General features: G+C 44.3%; 1 protein-coding gene across 3 annotated transcripts in view; it reads left to right on the forward strand.

The window, feature by feature from the left end:
- The window catches only part of CCDC149 (coiled-coil domain containing 149), a 98,163-nt gene that overhangs the window by 22,059 nt on the left and 59,572 nt on the right, over nucleotides 1-16,532 (forward strand). For all 3 annotated transcript variants that reach the window (XM_082728045.1, XM_082728046.1, XM_082728044.1), the window contains exons 2-3: nucleotides 10,639-10,800; nucleotides 13,022-13,060. In XM_082728045.1, coding sequence (XP_082584171.1) covers nucleotides 10,639-10,800; nucleotides 13,022-13,060 — 201 coding nt within the window. The remainder of the gene's footprint in view (nucleotides 1-10,638; nucleotides 10,801-13,021; nucleotides 13,061-16,532) is intronic.

Below are 16,532 nucleotides of genomic sequence, written 5' to 3' on the forward strand. Positions count from 1 at the left end.
CCATCTAAATAGTAATGTAGTATGTCAGATAGACATTTAATTATTATGATCTTCCTTGTAGCAAATTATGATTTGCTTTATTGCAGATAACAGTAAACGGGTAGATAAAAGCCACTCAGTGGTGAAAACTATGGGTCTGGGTTCTTCAGATGATCATCACGAAGCTATCTTCATGGTGCTTGTGCGTGGGCATGAATTAACGTCGACAAATGACTTGTGAATTGTGCCTTTAAAAATATAATTGAAATGCAATTCAAAAGAAATCTATATTTGAGAGGATAATAAAAATATTTCATGATATCTAATATACATGCCGAAAACTGGGCATATTTTACCAAGTTTATTCCGCTCACGTTTCACCGATTACCCGGTGTAGTTGGTGTGTGGTTTTTCTTTCCCATTAGGTAGGTGTTTACCCCACTGCAACCTGGAAACTTCACCACTGTATGTGTGTTTCTGGGTATGATCGGTAAAGACTCAGGGGTCCATTAAAATAAAAGGAATTGTTATTAAATGCCCACTCTTTCTTTTTCTGTCTTTATTCACAAATCACCAGAAGGGGACGGAGGACCTTAGCAAAGCTGAGAAATAAGCTCACTAGAAGAGATCCACCCAGATGAATGGGGTGAACATTCATTGTTCTCTCCTTTCCACCTGCACCCCGCTTTGGAGGGTATTACCACTGGATGTAATCTGCAGAGAGAGCACAGGGTGACAGTCCAGGTGTCCTGGTTTCCCCCAGGGAGCAGGCTGGCACTCGATCTGCTTTGGATAGATGGCTGGAAAACCCCTTGAAGAGAGAAAAAGGCTGAAATGTAACAGAGTTCTCCCCGATTGATTGGTGACCTCTGATCTGATCTTTCCTGCACGGGTACCTCATCTTGCCTTCAGCCTCCAGAGTCACCTTGCCGCCTCCCTGTGTCCCGCTAATTCTATGTGTGCCAGAGTCTTCCCAGGACATGCCTACGTGAGAGGATCAGTTACTGTTGCTTAACGACCAAAGGATCCTGATTGACCAATGCAGAGAACAGTCTGGGTGTGCTACTCATTCCTTTAGTAATGAAGGATAAGCTGACCTTGTTGAGCTGCGGTTCCTCATCTCTAGAATGGGACTAATTGCACAACCTATTCCATAGATAGCTGTAGGATTGAATATAATGTTTCAAGTTGAGCATTTAGTACAATTTGGAAAGTAACAATATTCGCTGAGTAGAGGCTGCTACACTTCCTATGGTAATGAAATAAAGGCCCACTTCTCCTTAGTATTACTCCTAACAGTGCCTGGGACGTAGAAGACATTCCAAAAATACGAATTTGTTTTCTCCTTCCTCTTTACTGAAAACAAAGCCAAACCCGCCTTTCCTTGGGTAGGGAAGAGAGCAAATATCGCCAGCCCCTAAACCACACTCAAACTTACCAGGCAGAATTACACCCTGACTAGGGAGCAAAAATGGAAGCCTAAGGAGAATCAAGAGTGTATCCCTTGGCCCCACCCAAGTGACCAGAAAGTGGGGGCATTTTCCTGTGGCTTGTCCCCCTGGGCTCAGCCCTTGGACAGGGGGTTGGGTTGCCATGCAGCCATTCGCCCGTCGATAGGATTCTGATACCAGCTGCTGAGGCTGAGGCCAGACCCATGCTTGTTTCTTGTTGCCTGGGCAGCACCTCCCTAACAGAATTGCGTTAGACAAGGTGATAACAGAATCCATATTAAGAAACAGCAAAGTCAGTATGTTCTTTGTAGGCTTGACAGATCAGATCAAACGGCAGGATCCAGAGGTATGTCTGCAAAGCAAGTCCCCGTCCCCAGCTGCCTTCCCCTCCCCCTGGGAGCTCAGCAACCAATTTTACCCAAGCAGTAGAGTCAAAGATAATTTACGCCACATGATGTCAGGACCCAGTTGTCTTCCTCAAAGGATTCTTAATGTCACTCCCCTATTCAGAGCCCCTCAGGGCTCCTGCTTGCTGGAAGAATAAAATCTGAACTCTCCAGCACGACTTCCAGGCCCTTTCTGACCTGACCACCCATCTGTCTCTCTTTTCCAGCTTTATCTGATGCAGGCGTCATTCCCACCCCGATGCCAGAGACAGCCCAGAGTGTCTTCCCATGTGTCACCTTTGTGCTTTGCTCTGGCCATTTCCCTGCTGGGAATATTATTTTCCCATCACCGCTACCTGTCACAACTTCATCTCCTCCCCAACAAAACGAACCCCTCCACCTGTCCTTTGGGATCCCTTCCAAATGTTCACATCTTCCTCCAATTCTTCGAGCCCCTTCTTTGCCGAGCTGTGATCCTCTCCTTGTGCTTAAGAAGAGTAGAGAGTATCAGTACACATACGGCACTTCCTATTTTAAGTGTGTTATACATACTAACTGCTTTAATTCTCACACGAGCCCTATGAAGAGACTATGATTATACCCATTTAACAGAGAAACTGAGGCATGGAGGGGCTGAGTAATTGATCACGTAACCAGTGAGTGGTCAAGCCAAGATCCAAATGCAGGCGTTGCACTCCTTCTGGCTGGAGGTAAGGCAGCTGATCAGATCTCACAGTCCGACCTGATCTGTCAACCATCCTTCAAACTGTCTTTCCCTGTGTTTCTGGGAGCTCCATGTGTACCTCTCTATAGCTTTAGCATGCTATAGTTAGTAATGATTGATGGATGATGGTCAGGTCACATTATCATCTATTATTATCTCTTGTGTTATATTAATAATTTTTATTGCTATAAAAAAGGACCAGGCACCGTTCTATGTTTATAGGCATTCATGTCTTGCTAGGGATGTGTACCTTGATTTGGGAGGTAGAGAGAAATGCACCGGACTGAGAGGAACCCTCAGCTTGGGTTTTGACTCTGGGTCCCACTAGTCAACCCTGTGTAAGCCAGTGTATCATGCTGAGTCCCAGCTTCCTCATCTGTGCAATTAGAGGCCTGCCTTAGAGGATTCCTGAGGTCTTTACCACTTGTGAGTTTGAGACTCTGTCAGAAGGGGACAAAACTACATGTGTCACAGGATGTCAAGGTAAGATAAATGTATGCCATTGTCTCATTCATTATATGTATGTATTGAGCCCCAGGTAGGTACCCTGCATTGTTTTTAGTGCCAGGCATCTGGAGAGAGAGAGGTTGAAAATAAACCAATAGTGAGTTGTATAACTCAAGGTCAAGTAACAAGTACAATGAAGGAAAGTAATACACTATGAAAAGATTGAGATTCTGAGTGGTGACAGACAGGGACAAGCTTCCTGAGAAGGAGACATTACAACAGATATCTGAAGGAAAACTGGGAACGAGCTATGCAGAATGGGCCAAGTAGAAGAAACAGCAATGCAAAGGCCCTGAGGTTGGAGTGGGCTCTATGTGGTCATAGACCAAGCTGCCCCTCATATGTTCCAATGGAGGCGTCAAGTTAGAGATGAGAGTGAGTACAGAGGAGAGTCTGAGCTGGTGACACCAAAAATTTAGGTAGGATGATGGAAAAGCCATCAAATAATGAACAAAAACCCTGGCTGAGGTAGGGGGAGGATTTGAGTTAGCCAAGAAAAGAGACCCCGGGGCCTGAATCACAACCAGTATAACTGTGTGCAAGTGCCCTTTGAAAAACTAAGTGTCTCATGCCTGTGATTCACTTGGTGTTGAGCTCTGTGGTCATCAGCACGCAGGCAGCCAGAACTCTTCGGGATGGAGTTGGCTGACACCTGAGCACATGGCTGGGTGTCCTCTTACGCCTCAGCCCTTCCCCAGGGAATGTGTTTGAAAAGGCCCCAGGAGAGCTGCCTGTCTTCCAAACGGGGCCTCAACATACTGTGCGTAAAATGCGCTGCTCAGTGTACAGTGATCTCTGAGTGTCTTGTTCTGAATGTGTTTAGACCCGAGAATGGTAATATGTGGACCTGCTACTCAATGTAATTGGTACCAATATCGAATACTAAAAGAGCCTGGGATTTGTAATTGAGAGTCGTGATTTGAGGGAGGAACACCTGAGTGGCTCAGTTGGTTAAGTGTCCGCTTTCAGCTCTGGTCATGATCCCAGGATCCTGGGACCAAGCCTCACATCGGGCTCCCCACAAAGCGGGGAGTCGGTGCCTCCCTCTCCCTCTGCCTGCACAAGTGCTCGTGCTCTCTCTCTCTCAAATAAACAAATAAAATCTTTTAAAAAAATGAGTCCTGGTTCGAGCTGACAGTAGTTAGTTAGGTATGTGACTCTGGGAAAGATAATCTCAGCTACTTTGTCAAATGGGAGAAACAGGGTTTTTTTAAATTTTTTTTTAAGATTTTATTTATTATTGAACAGAGAGAGAGATCACAAGGAGGCAGAGAGGCAGGCAGAGAGAGAGGAGGAAGCAGGCTCCCCGCTGAGCAGAGCGCCCGATGCGGGGCTCGATCCCAGCACCCGGGGATCATGACCTGAGCCAAAGGCAGAGGCCCAACCCACTGAGCCACCCAGGCGCCCCTGGGAGAAACAGTTTTTGTCCCACTTGTCATATAGTGTGGACCATCCAACGAGGGAGTGTCTGCAAAAGTGTTTTGTTTGCTTTAAATGTGAGAAGAATAATACTTCTAATTTTGAAAAAGCATATAAAGTCAAATTTTGCACAGCATCTTCCTTTTGGAGCTCAGTGAGGTAGGCAGGGCAGGTCTGAACTAATCAGGGTTGTGCCTTCATCCCAAAGCCCTAATTATCTGCATTACATAATGGCCCCCATCTCTCAAAACTCACCAAGCACTGAGTCCTCCATGTAGGTTTCCTCCCCTGCTCGTGAACCCACCCCTCATTCCCACTCTTGTCTCCCTTGGGGAGCTTCATTCCGTATTTGTCCAGTGAATGAGTAAATACATGGAGTAGCTTCCTACAGAATAGTAGAGAACAGGTCTATAGATGATGGTCCACAATAAGTATGTGACAATACATAGGGTTGTGTGTGTTTATTCCTACACCCATGTTCTAAAAGAGAAGTCTGGTGAAACTGCATGGGTGCTATCTTCTATTCTATGCTGCATTTTTTTTTTTTTTTAAGAAAATGAGGGGTTGCAAGTGGATTGATCTCGGTACCCAGATGAAGGTGTCATGACCCACGACTTGGAAAACACTCTGAGAAAATATCCAGTAGCCAGGAACATTGTTCTTTGCGGTTTTGGGCAAGTCGTGTGGGTTATCTGTGAGCTTTATTTGCGTTTATGAGCATTATTAGCATTCGATGTTAATTTGAAAGAAAAAAAAAAGGGCTATGGGAATAGACCCACAGCATTACAGCAGCTTGAAGGTTTACTGCATGTGATGTACTTTTAGTTTTTCCTGGTCTACACAAGGAAGTCAAAATCTAATAAACGCTTAGGTTTGGGACAATTCCTGTTTGAGAAAGATGGGGTGTTAATCACACCCTTGTCATCGAGACTACCTAGGGATTGGTGAAGGAGACTTTCAAGTAAAAGTCAGGTTCCCTACCCAAAATCCTTGGGCCCCAAAGTCGTTTCAGAAGCAGGAGTTATTGGAATCTGAGAGGAATTGCCATAAGCATACAAAATATTATGTATTGGCCCCAGCAAACTCTAGGGTGGTGGCTTAGTCAATAATCAAACACATTCATTTGTCTTCAGCAAATAATCTAAAGATTCACAGTTAGTGGCATAAAGACTATTAACGCCCTCACATCACTGAGGTCACTAATGGGATGTGAACATGTTTTCAGTCTTCAGAACACTGGGGAGATTCAGAAAAACCCTTAAGGGATTGTGGAAATAAGGTTTGTTATCCAGGTATCATGTTTTTCATTTTCAAAATCAACAGGACCATTTATCCCTTCGGGGGAAACGGTGTTTGGCTCTGTGCCTCACACAAAGAAGGCACCTAGAAAATATTTATTGAATGGGTGGCTGAGACCAGCTACAGCTTACAGAAGACTGTTCTATCCTGGCTGCTTTGGAGGAAATAGTCCTCTGGTTCTTTTCTGACGCCCTGTAGTTTATCCCATTTCTTATAAGTGGATAGTAACCTTATCGCTTCCACTTGGCTCCCTCTCAAGGAGCACAGGGGAGAGATGCTTGTAGAGTCCTTTTGTTTTTTCCCATCTTCCTTCAGGCTTCATCTGAGAAAAGGAGAGGCAGGCCCCCGAGAAGTGGAGGGGAGTGGGTGAAGAGATTTCACTCATTTGTTCCAGGTCTGAGAACTAGCCAAACCCAAAACCGCCCTTCCATAGCTCCCTCGTGCTGGGAATACCAACTCAATGTAGGAAAAACTCCATAAATATTCTGGTGTTTTTCGTTCCTTCCTTTCTTTTTCACGGAAGGCTTAGTTTTTAAGGCACTGGGGCTTCTAGGGGTTGGCTTTACAGAGATCTGGGTTCAAATTCTGACTCTGCCCCTCAGCACATTACATAAGCCCTTCCACACTATACATGAGGAGGTCAGAGTGACTTCACGGTGTTGCTGTGAGGATTGAAGGCACCCACACACGGAGAGCATCTGTCACAGAAACTGGGTTTTTGGTTCACAGTGATGGATCTTCATCTTTGTGGTGGTTCAACAGAAGCACAGACCAGGGGCAAATATCCTCTTCACTGGTCTCCCTATGCTTGTTCTCTGATTCGACTCCATGAGTTGGGATGGGCTAAGTTAGGCCCTGGTAACAAACACCTTTCCCAAATCTCCATACCTTAACACCACAGAATTTTACTTCTGGATCATGTCAGGGTCTTTGTGGACCCCACGGACTCTCCAGGGCAAGTCATCTGCTATATTGATACCACAGTCAAGACCATTTCGTCCTCAGGGCCGTACCTGGTTCCACACCCGTTGCAACCGGTGAGGAGAAGGATCGGTGATTCTCACCTAGACTCTTAAGTGCTTTCACCCTGGGACAACCTCATGTCCCTGAGAGGCCCATTTTATGGGATAAAGCAAGTTACATGGCTCTACCTTACTCCGGAGCACAGGAAGGGACAGTCCTACCATGGGCCTGGAAGGAAAGGAGAGCTAGAAATATTAAAGAGAGATGCTCATGTTAACCGCACAGGCATTAGCCTTTTCTCGTTCTGTTGTAAATTGTTATTGCAGTCACAGCCTCCGCCCAGCACCCACGGCAGCTAGTGGGCATCTGATAACCCCTGCTATATAGAGATTCTGAAACTGCCACAGTCACGGGTGATCTTTGGAAACCACTGAGCCAGCTCTGTCCTAGATAAGGCAGAGGAAGCAATTTCTGGGCGCTTGAAGTGAGTCCTACCTCCTGGACGGGAGCCCCATCCCTCCCCGCCCCCACGTTTTCCTGGACACCCTTTACCCCCAATGGTATTGGATAATGGGGGTAAAATCATGGGTTCCGCAAGTTTCAGGGCACCCTGGTTGCCCCTCTCCTCTTCCAGGCGGGGTGTGTGTGTTCTGTTCTGTGGTTCTCCCAGGGCCCCCACAGTTCATGATTAGTTCTAGGTGAGACCCACTTCCAGACAGAGGACTCCTGGCCCTGCCTGCTGATTCTCTGTTGTCCACTTCCTCCATCCTCTACACTTATCCCATCCTCCTGTAGGAGCTGAAGTGTCTCAAACACAGTAACTTGGTTGGTCCGGCTTCCTGTTCAGGTTTTGGTCCTGTCCAAGGCTGGGGCTGGATCCGTGCACTTGCCCATTGTTCAGAAGCTGCCAACAAAGAGGCTCTTCAGGACCTTTTCCTTCCCTTCCAGTTTTTTCGTTGTTTTGTTTCTAATTGGAGGGCTAGGAAATGGGTCATTTTAACAGCTTCCACCAAAGGGACCAAACTATAACCATTTTAGAACGAGTGCGAGAAATTCCTTCCCATTTCCCAGTATCGCTTCTCCGCCCCTACCCCCCGCCCCCGAGTTTTCTGTTGTTACTTTGATAACAGACAGAAGCTCTCTGGCCGGGTGCAGGAAACAGAGCCCTTGCTTGTACTTTGGTCCCCCTCTGGTCTCCAAAAAATGGCACAGAACGGTTCTGAGACCGTGCCTCGCCCTTGGACCCACAGGCCACTGCTGGCCTCTCGAACTATTGCAGTTAGTTTTCTAACTCTGGACACAGTATGAAGCAGGAGGCCTCTAGAGCCTGGGTTTTCAAAGTGTAGCCGGAGTGAGATTCCCCGTGTCGTGGGCTAACGATGCAGATTCCTGAGCCTGAGCCGGTACCAGAGATTCCGACTCCGTGGCTCTGAGCTGGGGCCGGGCATCCGCAGTTTCACCAGCACCCCCGGCCTGCGGTGGGGCAGGGGGACACAGCGCAGTGTTCTCTAGCCTTCTTCCTTCTTGATTATGCCGCACCAGGATTGGGGGACTCCGGGGAAGCCGTCCCGTCTTTGGGGCAGCACCACTTGGAGCTGCTTCAGAAATGAGGCTCCAGCCTGAGATTTGTTCTCGTGATAAAAATCAACGGCATGGAGGGCAGTTGTTGCTGTTTGCTGCTCTGGACCGGAGTCAGCAGAAGAAAGGGATAAACGCTGTCGAGCAGCGGCTTCCGAAAAACCACCCTTTTGCTGCTGTGGCTCTAGGTTCTGTATGGAATGTGTTGCTTTCTGACCCTTTGGGGCAGGTATAATGGTCCTGTTTTTCGTTCCTTGAAGGAACTCGAGCTACAGGGATGCCCCTCAGCAACTGCCAGGTCACTGTCTTCACAGAGGCCTCTGTGCCTGTTTCCTGCCGGGTACTCTGGACTCAAGGGAAGGGAGTCCTATTACAGCCCTTCACGGCTTCCAAGGCCCTGTCTGAACCAGGCCTTGGGAGAGAAACTGCTGCGCTCTTGGATCCTAATAGACAGCAGTTCAAGGTCAGGGAACCTGAATTTCCACTTTGCCAATAAGAGGTGGCCCTCACCACTTCCCGAGACCGATGTTACGGCTAATCTTGCAATTGGAATTTTCTTTCCCGAAGGTGGAAGACAGTGTCTGTGGGGTCTCAGAGTTGAATCTGATCAAGTGAAGGGACAAAGGTGGCCGTTTTTGTGCCACCAATACTAACAGCCCTGACAACCGAGGCTTGCTGATCCCGGGCAAAGAACCAAAGGTGCAAGGGCAGATCTGTTAAATTGTGTGTAAACAGGATTTTTTCCCTGTGAAATCTCAATACCTCCCTTAGGACATTGCAGTTTAGGTTTTGAGCCACTCTCCTCTGATACTTACTCGTTGGGGATTTTACTCCTGAGAAATCACAGTGGCAACAGAACCATTTTGCCTCCACGAAGACGATGTCAAAGTCTTAAAAATCCAGGACGTTTTAAGGCAGGATTCCAACCTCATTACTGCCAGGAATAAGATTCACCCAAGGTGGAAGTGTCCTCTCTTAGAACTCAAATCCATCTCAGAATGGTTTTTCTTTCCCTTTTGTTTTGAAGCTAAGCAATTACTTTTTTTTAGGGAAAAAAAAAATTGTGCTAATGCACAAAACTCTCTTTTTCCCCTTTCATTTATTTGAAATTGAACTTAACAAAGTCAGTTCCAAGCAAGCACTATATATGAGTAATGCTTTTTGTCCATAAAAGAGCATTGACTCCAATGGTATGGGAGCGCTGATTCTCTCTCTGCTTTGTGCGAGCGTCCGTAATGACAAAGTGCTCATGTCAGGGTGTATAATGAAACTATAAATTGTTTTCATGAATGCTCTGGATTTGGTCTTTTACGGGGCAAATTCAAAAGGTATTTAATGCCACATTTCACATACGTGAATAACGCCAGGCCGTGCAGTATATCCAATGAAAGTCAAGAGTCCCAGTCAGGCTCACACTGGCCCGTGTGGTGGCTGATTATCAGGTAAGGGTGGTTCATGGTCAGGGTGGGGATGGGCTGATGGAGAGAAGGAGGGATGAAGAAATCCTGTCCCCCTGAGGAAGAGTTCCAGCTAGGTACACCCAACTGTTTGGGGGTAATCGAAGTGTGGCTAAAATACTTAGCTCATTTGGTGCCTGGGTGGTGGGTGCCTGCACTGGAGTTATAGAAGTTGTACACATCTTGGTGGAGTTAGTAAACAGACATTCTCAGGTAAGAAAATGTCTGCTGGGGTGAATGGACAAAGGAAATCTTCTGCAGTGATTTATAGTTCAATTAAGTTATTTCTAATAGCACTTTTTGTATTTACTTATTATAGTAGAGCCATATGGGTTTCTTCTAGAAAATTTAGAAGACACAGAAAAGCACAAAGAATAAAATTATAAAAAAACACGTGGCCAAGAGTTGTTACTAATATTTTTACAAAATTTGTATTGAATTATCTTTCTGTGTCTATCATTTCATTGAATTTTAATAAAATTTTATATAATCTTACCTAAATATATTTTTTAAAACAAAATTTGGGTCCAACTATCTATCTATGTCATTGTTAAAAATTTACTTTTTTACTTATATGTTGGCTAAGGTATTTTATCTGTTTATCCCAGTTTGCTAACGTTAATGAACATCCAGGGTTTTGGTTCTGTCGTGAGGGGTGTAGGTCAGGTACCATGGCAGTCTGCATATTATATACCTACTGCATACATCATTTACTGACTGACATCTCTGGGTATATGTTCTCTAAAAACAAAAAACTCCACAAAACAAAACCAACCGTGCAGGAAGCATGAAACAGGGGGTGTGTTAAACGGAGGTCTATTGACGTTTTTGACCAGCTGGTTGGATTTCTTTTTGTTTTTGTTTTTGTTTTGCAGTACCTGGTGTGTAAAAGAAAGCTGGAGAGTAAAAAGGAAGCCCTGCTGATCCTCTCCAAGGAGCTGGACACATGCCAGCAAGAAAGGGACCAGTACAAACTCATGGCCAATCAGCTTCGGGAGCGCCATCAGTCCCTGAAGAAGAAGTACCGGGAGCTGATTGTACGTGTTACGTCACGGCGATGTTCTCGTGCCCTCTTTAAGATAGAAAGTGGGTTACGCTGGAATTAAAATTTTAAAAGAAAAAAAAAAGTGACGATTTTAACACACCAGTTCTTTAAAAAAAAAAAAAAAAAAGTTGGGGGGAGGCTCACATTCAAACAGTTCCAACATGGAAAAATGAAGAAGTGAAAGTTGTCACCCCTGTTTCCGCCACAACCCAGCCCCAGTCGCTAGCAGGCGTTGTGTGCTTCCGGGCTGCCTCCTCTGGCATCTATGAAAACTCATACAAATGTGTTTGTACCTGCCTCCTTCTTAGTTTAATCGTATGGGGCTTTTCATTGTTTGTTTGTTTTTTTTTAATCATTTTTATCACTTTTTGTTGTTTCTTTTTCTTTTTACCTTTCTTTTCTTCTTTTCTTTTTTTTAAGTAATCTCTACATTCAGGCTAGTTGGGACTAGAACTCACCACGTGGAGATCAAAGGTTGCTTGCTCTACCCTCTGAGCCAGCCAGGCACCCCTGTTTAAAGAGGATTCTTATTACAAATCTGCACCAATCCAAAAGCTGCTAGCCACATGTGATTATTTAAATTCCATTTCAAATTAATTAGAATTCAGTGAAATTGAAAACGCTGTTCTTCAGTCTCGGCACATTTCATGGGCCCAATCCCTGCCGGATACCATGTGGGACTATGTGAATGTAGAAGAGTTCCATGATAGCCATGATGTGTGGGGACGGTGAGATACTGAGCGGTTCCATCATTGCAGAGTTCTGCTCATCCCCACTGTGTAAACATAGTCCCAGAACTTGCTTTTCACTCAGTCCTTTGGTCATTTCTCTAGGCCATACGAACAAATTTAACTCCTATTTAAAAACAGTTGCATAGTAAGATTTCCATAATTTCTTTTACCTTTCCCTTATGCTGGGCATTTAGAGTCACTCTGGGTTTTTTTATGTGGCAAGATTTTTAAGGCTGCAGATTATACTGAGATGGAGGGTACCAATGGTAGAGAAGTAGATGCATTCCACTTTTTTTTCCTCACAACATTACGATCTCCGTTTTTGAGTGCTGACCCGATGGCTAACATTTAGCCATCTAAGCTGGGGTCATTGAACTCTCCTGAAGCAGAAATAGAATAGGAAGTTTCTACATGATGTTGACTTATATTCAGGCAGCATGGGAGACAAGAGTACTGGTTTACTGAGCATTTATGCGTCACCTGAGTTCTTTTTATTTCCAGGTGGCACCGAAGGGGTGGGGGAGGGGAAAATGAATCCTTTAAGACAGAGAGTCTGGGGCGCCTGGGTGGCTCAGTGGTTAAGCCGCTGCCTTCGGCTCAGGTCATGATCTCAGGGTCCTGGGATCGCGTCCCGCATCGGGCTCTCTGCTCAGCAGGGAGCCTGCTTCCTCCTCTCTCTCTCTCTCTGCCTGCCTCTCTGCCTACTTGTGATCTCTCTCTGTCAAATAAATAAATAAAATCTTTAAAAAAAAAAAAAAAAGACAGAGAGTCTGAGAAGACTGCAAGTTCTCAGTTAATTCTCTTTTATCTTGACCATATCCTATCCCCTCTTCCCTACCGTATCCCCGCCCCAAACTTGTTCTGCCCATGGAGAAAACTCAAGCATGTGTGCATACACTACTATTCCTTTGGATCTAACATTTAAAAGAGGGATTGGACTCAAACCAAGTGAAATACTATCTCAGTTTTGGCTCTGCTCAAAGATAAATCCAGTTTTTCATGTATTTACTTGGTTCATATGGTTTTAGAAAGTATCTAGGTTTGGTCCTAATTGGAACTGATTTCCTAGAGGTTTTTCCAAAATAACTGGTTCAGTTTATACTTAATTTTTAAAAAAGCATATGTGAGGGATGCCTGGGTGGCTTAGTTGGTTAAGCATCTGCCTTCAGCTCGGGTCATGATTTCAGGGTTCTGGGATTGAGCCCCATGTTGGGTTCCCGGTTCAGTGGGGAGCCTACTTCTCCCTCTTCTCCCTGCTCATGCTCTTTCTCTATTTCTCTCCCTCAAATTAAAAAAAAAAAATAATCTTAAAAAAAATATTTGAATTTGGTTCAGCACACTATTGATTGCAGGGGGAAGGAGTGGGAGGTGGGAGGGTCTGAATTTAGTTTGGAGTTTTGTTCAGTTCCCGAATCTAAGCACACTTTTTCTTTCTTTCTTTTTTTTTTTTTTAAGTAAAGTGTAACATTTCTTTCTTTGTAGGATGGAGATCCGTCACTTCCCCCTGAAAAGAGGAAACAGGTAAGCCTTATTCCTGAAGTTTGGTAACTCTTGGATCGTTCATACAGATGCCTTACAATGACTGGGGTGTCAGGGGTGTCAGGGAATCCAGAATGTATAGAAAACTTCTCTTAACTTCCCAGAATCCTTTTGTGTTACAGAGTGGGGAACAGGTAGTAGAGAAATGCTCGTTGAGAAGAGGGGTTGGCAGTTGTGGGAGTGATGGTGTGGAAGGAAACCCAGTGAGGTCTAACAAGGGGAAAGAGGGCATACCAGTTAACAGCATTCCCTTTCTTGTTGGGAATCCTGTCAGGAGCCATGAGTTGAGAGCTCAGGGCTGTCCCTCTTTAGCATACTGTTCATGGATGGATTCTGTTCTCCCATTCAGCCTCTACCATTTCAAGCTTTTAAAACCATCTTACCTTGTGCTCGCTTCGGCAACACTTATACTAAAACCATCTTACCAGCAAAACTCATATGTTCTTTTCTACTAAATGATAGCCCACATCATTTATAGGTGAATCCATGTTCCCCCCACAGATTTCAGATACTTAATTTGTGTCATTGAACAAATCTTATGTATTTGTAGATCTGTTTCTGAACTTCCTGTTTTGTTCCATGGAGCTTCCTGTGTAGTCCTGGTGTTGTACCACATTATTCTATGGGTTTTGGCTTTGTAATACTTGTGACATCTGTTTGGGATAGTCTCCTTCCCTTTGCTCTTGCTATTCATGTGTTTCCTATTTGTTACTTTTTCCAGATAAAACTTACATTTATCAAGCCTTCCTCTCATTCCACCAAAACAAATGAACCAACCTATTGGTATTTTGATTGGGGCTTTGTTAAATTTGTAGATTAATTTGGGGACAGTTAAGATTTCTATAACATTATGTCCAGGAATATCATAAATCATATTTCTTTTAATTTAGTTGCATACATACATACATATTTATGTTGTTGTTTTCCAAAGGTATCTCTGTCAGACCTTCCCTCAACTTGACAATTGTTCTCTACTGACATGCCCTGAAATACAGCTTTTTATGGGGTTGAAGCGAGCCCAGATGATGGTGATGTTAATGCTATGTGTTCCACGTTATAGAGAAGCCTCTGCCTCAGAGCAGGTCTTCAAAACTAGGAAATGAAGATACAGGAATTGCTTTGTTTTTTCATAGCTGTAATGGTTAACTCAACATCCTGTTTTTATTCATTGACTATATACTTGACATCACATGTAAACTTGTTGGGTCCATTTCCTTGAGATTTTTGATGCTGAGTAAATAGTATGCCACAAAGACACACACACACACACACACACACACACACACACACACACACACGACTTTCACCCTTAAACAGCAACGCAACTCCTTCCTTCGGTTACCCCTTTGGTTATTTAGTACTACTCTTTCCTATACTCTCTTTCTATTTTATTTGATTGTTTTGTACCACTCCAGGTTTGATCTGAAGTCAGATTTTGCTATAGAGCTGATTTTTTTCAACAAAATTACAAGGGTGTAATTTTATCATGAATGTCTAAAAGTTGTCCTTAATCTGGAATTACTAGATGTTTTTGTGGTTTTTGGTGGCTAGGAACAGTCATCCTTGTTGAAATTTTCAAGTTTGTTAGTATTCATGAAGGAGTTTTACAGTTTAAGTGAATTCACGTCCCATGACTTTATAATAAAAAATTTACATTGACCAAGGAGAATCTGAAGAACTCTAGTGAGTCTGTCAAGCTGCATTCATATAGCTCTGAAAAAGCAAGTACTGTGTCCTCAGTGATGGCTTTTTAGATTTGAGTATAGCATTCAATTTCTGTTCCTTTGGGATTTGTACAGTGGTGTGATTTTGGCGCTATATCCTTCCTGCCTGGTTTGGAACCTCTGACTTGCTGCATGAGATAGGACGGGTTGGGGTGCCGGCAACCGAAATTCTGAAGTGTTTAAACAATAAAGGTATCAATGACTTTGCAAAACCAGAAGTTCAAAGGTAGAGCATCCTACTTCTCCATTATGTGTACTCCTTCTCTCCACTGTGCCACACTTAGCAAATAAAACACAGGATCCCTAGGGGGTGCCGGGGTGGGGGCAGAGTCAGTCAGGCATCTAACTCAAGAGTCGACTCAGGTCATGATCTGAAGCGAGGAGATGGAGGCTGAGTCCCTGCCCTTATGAGCATGCACAGGCTCTCTGGCTCTCTCAAATAAATAAATTAATCTTAAAAAAAAAAATACAGGACAGTTGGGAAATTCGGGTTTCAGATAGACAACTAAAACGTTTTCAGGATAAAAGTATGGCCCTTGGGCTACCTGGGTGGCTCAGTTAGTTAAACATCTGCCTTTTGATCTCAGCTCAGGTCATGATCTCAGGGTCCTGAGTTCAAGCCCTGTGTTAGGCTCTACATGGGACATGGAGTCTACTTAAGAAAACAAAAAAAAAAAAAAAAAAAGAAAAGAAAAGAAGAGAAAAGAAAAGAAAAAGACAAAGTATGACCCTTGCAATATTTGGGACAAATGTGTGCCAACACATTATTCATTATTTATCTATAATTCAAGTTGAATAGGGCATCCCGTATTTTATCTGACCACTCTACCACTGTGCCAATTTCAACACCAGCTTTCTCTTGAAAAGATAGAGAACTCTTGAATTTTCTCTTTCTTCTTCTTTACTTAGAATAAAGAACTTCACTTTCTTCTAAGGCCAATTCCCCTAAGCAGGAGAGGCAAAACCCCCTGCCATGGAATGGAAGTGCTTTTCTCCATTCTAATTGGGTTAGTGTAGGACATGCTCCCATTCCTGGTCTACTGACATTCACCAGGAGAGTGCCATGTATTCACTGGCTTTGATTAATCACCGAGGATAGAAGGGCTGCTAGGAAGCCAGCAGTGACACTAAATAACTGTGTGGCCTTGGGAAGTGTCTGAGTCTTAGCAGTCTCATCCATAAAATGGGAATAAATATGGTACCTACCACATAGTGGTGCCAGCAGAGTCCTCCCCATGGTGCCTGGCAAAGGGTGAACACCAATAAATATTTTTCATCCTTTCCTTCTCTACCTAATCCTCCTTAAATTTTTTTTTTTAATCAGGGAAATAAGAGAGTGTTGAATCTGCCCACCATGGCCCTTGTCAGGACCCTTTTGTTTCCATTTGGCAGGTTAAAGTAGCTGGGGTCCAAGAGGGGTTTCCTGGCTCATAGGACTTCAGAGGGTGATTTGAGCAGAGAGCAGAAAGGCAGAAATGCAGCCAGGGCTTTGGCTACCCCAGCTCCCTCTGGAGCTCAGCAGCCACTGTTTCTTTCTGTGAACCTGCTTTCTCTGTAGAATGATCTCTAGAAAAAAGTTGCTCCTCAGTCCCAAGCGAGAGCTCCTCTAGGCCAGGCTCAAGCCAGGGGCCCATCTCAGGGTTGGCCAGGCACAGCCAAGCGTTCTATAGACACAAGAAGGCTTCTACTGTTGTCATGTTAAGGGGTGCTGGGTAGGCAGACATAATTGT

Source organism: Mustela nivalis (genome assembly GCF_964662115.1).
Source record: "Mustela nivalis genome assembly, chromosome: 4".
Classification (NCBI taxonomy): Eukaryota; Metazoa; Chordata; class Mammalia; order Carnivora; family Mustelidae; genus Mustela; species Mustela nivalis.